This window comes from Salvelinus sp. IW2-2015, unplaced genomic scaffold, assembly GCF_002910315.2.
Source record: "Salvelinus sp. IW2-2015 unplaced genomic scaffold, ASM291031v2 Un_scaffold3008, whole genome shotgun sequence".
In the NCBI taxonomy this organism is placed as follows: domain Eukaryota; kingdom Metazoa; phylum Chordata; class Actinopteri; order Salmoniformes; family Salmonidae; genus Salvelinus; species Salvelinus sp. IW2-2015.
The window spans coordinates 100,930-103,166 of NW_019944300.1; the positions used below are offsets into that span (position 1 = coordinate 100,930).

At 47.2% G+C, this 2,237-nt stretch overlaps 1 protein-coding gene across 1 annotated transcript in view; it reads right to left on the reverse strand.

The window, feature by feature from the left end:
• Positions 1-39: 39 nt before the first annotated feature.
• LOC112075159 (protein mono-ADP-ribosyltransferase PARP12) overlaps positions 40-2,237 on the reverse strand; it is a 25,418-nt gene continuing 23,220 nt past the window's right edge. Inside the window, exons 8-10 of the mRNA XM_024142191.2 lie at positions 555-651; positions 311-398; positions 40-204 (exon numbers count right to left, since the gene is read on the reverse strand). Coding sequence (XP_023997959.2) covers positions 40-204; positions 311-398; positions 555-651 — 350 coding nt within the window. The remainder of the gene's footprint in view (positions 205-310; positions 399-554; positions 652-2,237) is intronic.

Genomic DNA, 2,237 nt, shown 5'->3' on the forward strand with positions numbered 1-2,237 from the left:
TTCAAGCCAGGCTTTACATAGTAGTTTGGAAGTAACATGCTAGGATTGTGTGTGAGAGTTGATGTAAACATACCACTGGAAGACTTCCCAGAGGTCCCTGTTTTGGACCCTCTCGATGCTGGTGATTTGGAAGCCCCTCATGGTGTTGTTGAAAAGTCTCTGGACCTTCTGATAGTCCCTGTCAGAACTCAGAAGAGTGACTGTCTGCAGGAGGGGAAAACAAAATGGTTGTCACAGCTGAAACCAAATGAAAGGCAATGTTAAACTTCCCTGCAAGTCAAAGCAGTAGAATCTCATGTAAACAAGTTACCTTGTATCCAATGTCAGGTATCGCAGACTTGTCCCAAGATCCAGGAACAGCTCTGAAATTCTGAGAGGGGTTGCGTGGTCCATTTCTCCTGAAAGGACATATGAAAAAACCTTCATATACAACACTAAGAAAAGAACATTATGATTCTAAGTAATCTATTAGGTAAATATAGAAATGGTGTAATAAAAAAAAAATGGATTCAGAACATATACCCATTCTCAGTCCATTCCCATTCATACATTACCTGCTTCTTGCAGCTTGTGCGTCCACAGTTGAAACAAAGACAGGACGTCGTCTGACCATCCTTATAGTACCAAATCTTTCGTTATATTGCGTCATGTCTGTAATTCCAATAATAACCATTTGAACCAGCATCCTTACAGTTACCGTTCAACATCTCTGACATCTAGGCTACCTGCTGCCGATTTTAGTACTAGAATGTGTACGAGGGGCGTACACTACCGGTCAAAAGTTTTAGAACACCAATTCATTCAAGGGTTTTTCTTTATTTTTACAATTTTTTACATTGTAGAATAATAGTGAAGACATCAAAACTATGAAATAACACATGGAATCATGTAGTAACCACAAAATTGTTAAACAAATCCAAATATATTTTATATTTGAGATTCTTCAAATAGCCATCCTTTGCCTTTGATGACAGCTTTGCACACGCTTGGCATTCTCTCAACTAGCTTCATGAGGTAGTCACCTGGAATGCATTTCAATTAACATGTTGTCACGCCCTGACCGTAGAGATCCTTTTTATGTCTCTATTTTGGTTGGTCAGGGCGTGAGTTTGGGTGGGCATTCTATGTCTSGTGTTCTATGTTGTCTATTTCTTTGTTTGGCCGTGTGTGTTGTTCTCAATCAGAGGCAGCTGTCTATCGTTGTCTCTGATTGAGAACCATATTTAGGTAGCCTGTTTTCCCACTTTGAGTTGTGGGTGATTATTTTCTGTTTAGTGTTTGTCGTCACCTTTCAGAACTGTTCGTTTGTCATGTTGTTGTTTTGTTAGTGTTCATATTTATTAAAGAAACGTATTTATGAATACTTACCACGCTGCACCTTGGTCCTCTTCTCCTTCTCCAGATGACAATCGTTACAGAATCATCCACCAACAAATGACCAAGCAGCATGGGAAAATGGACTCCTGGACATGGGAGGAAATTTTGGACGGCAAAMGACCATGGGCACAGCCGGGAGAGTATCGCCGTCCGAAAAAGGAGCTGGAGGCAGCAAAAGCGGAGCGGCGACACTACGAGGATGTGGCGCGAGGTAACTGGCACGAGAGGCAGCCCCAGATTTTTTTTTGGGGGGGGGCGGCACACGGGGAGATTGGCGGACTCAGGTAGGAGACTTGAGCCAACTCCCCGTGCTTACCGTGGCGAGAGAGTGACTGGGCAGGCACCGTGTTATGCGGTGAAGCGCACGGTGTCTCCAGTGCGCACGCATAGCCCGGTGTGTTACATCGCAGCTCCTCGAATCGGCCGGGCTAGAGTGGGCATCGAGCCAGGAGGGATGATGCCGGCTCAGCGCATTTGGTCTCCAGTGCATCTCCTCGGCCCGGGGTATACTGCACCAGCCCTACGCACGGTGTTCCCGGTTCGCCAGCACAGCCTAGTGCGGCCTGTTCCAACTCCCCACACTTGCCGGGCTACAGGGGGGATCCTGCCAGGAAGAGTTGTGCCAGCTCTGCGCTCGAGACCGCCAGTACGCCTCCACGGTCCAGTGCATCCGGTGCCTCGGCCAAGGACAAGGCCTCCTGCATGTCTCCCCAGCCTGGTGAGTTCTGTGCCTGTGCTAAGCCCTAACCCTCCTGCATGTCTCCCCAGCCTGGTGAGTCCTGTGCCTTCTCCCAGAGCCAGGCCTCCTGTGTGTCTCTCCATTCCAGTGATGATCCATGGCAAGAAGCCTCCAGTGATGA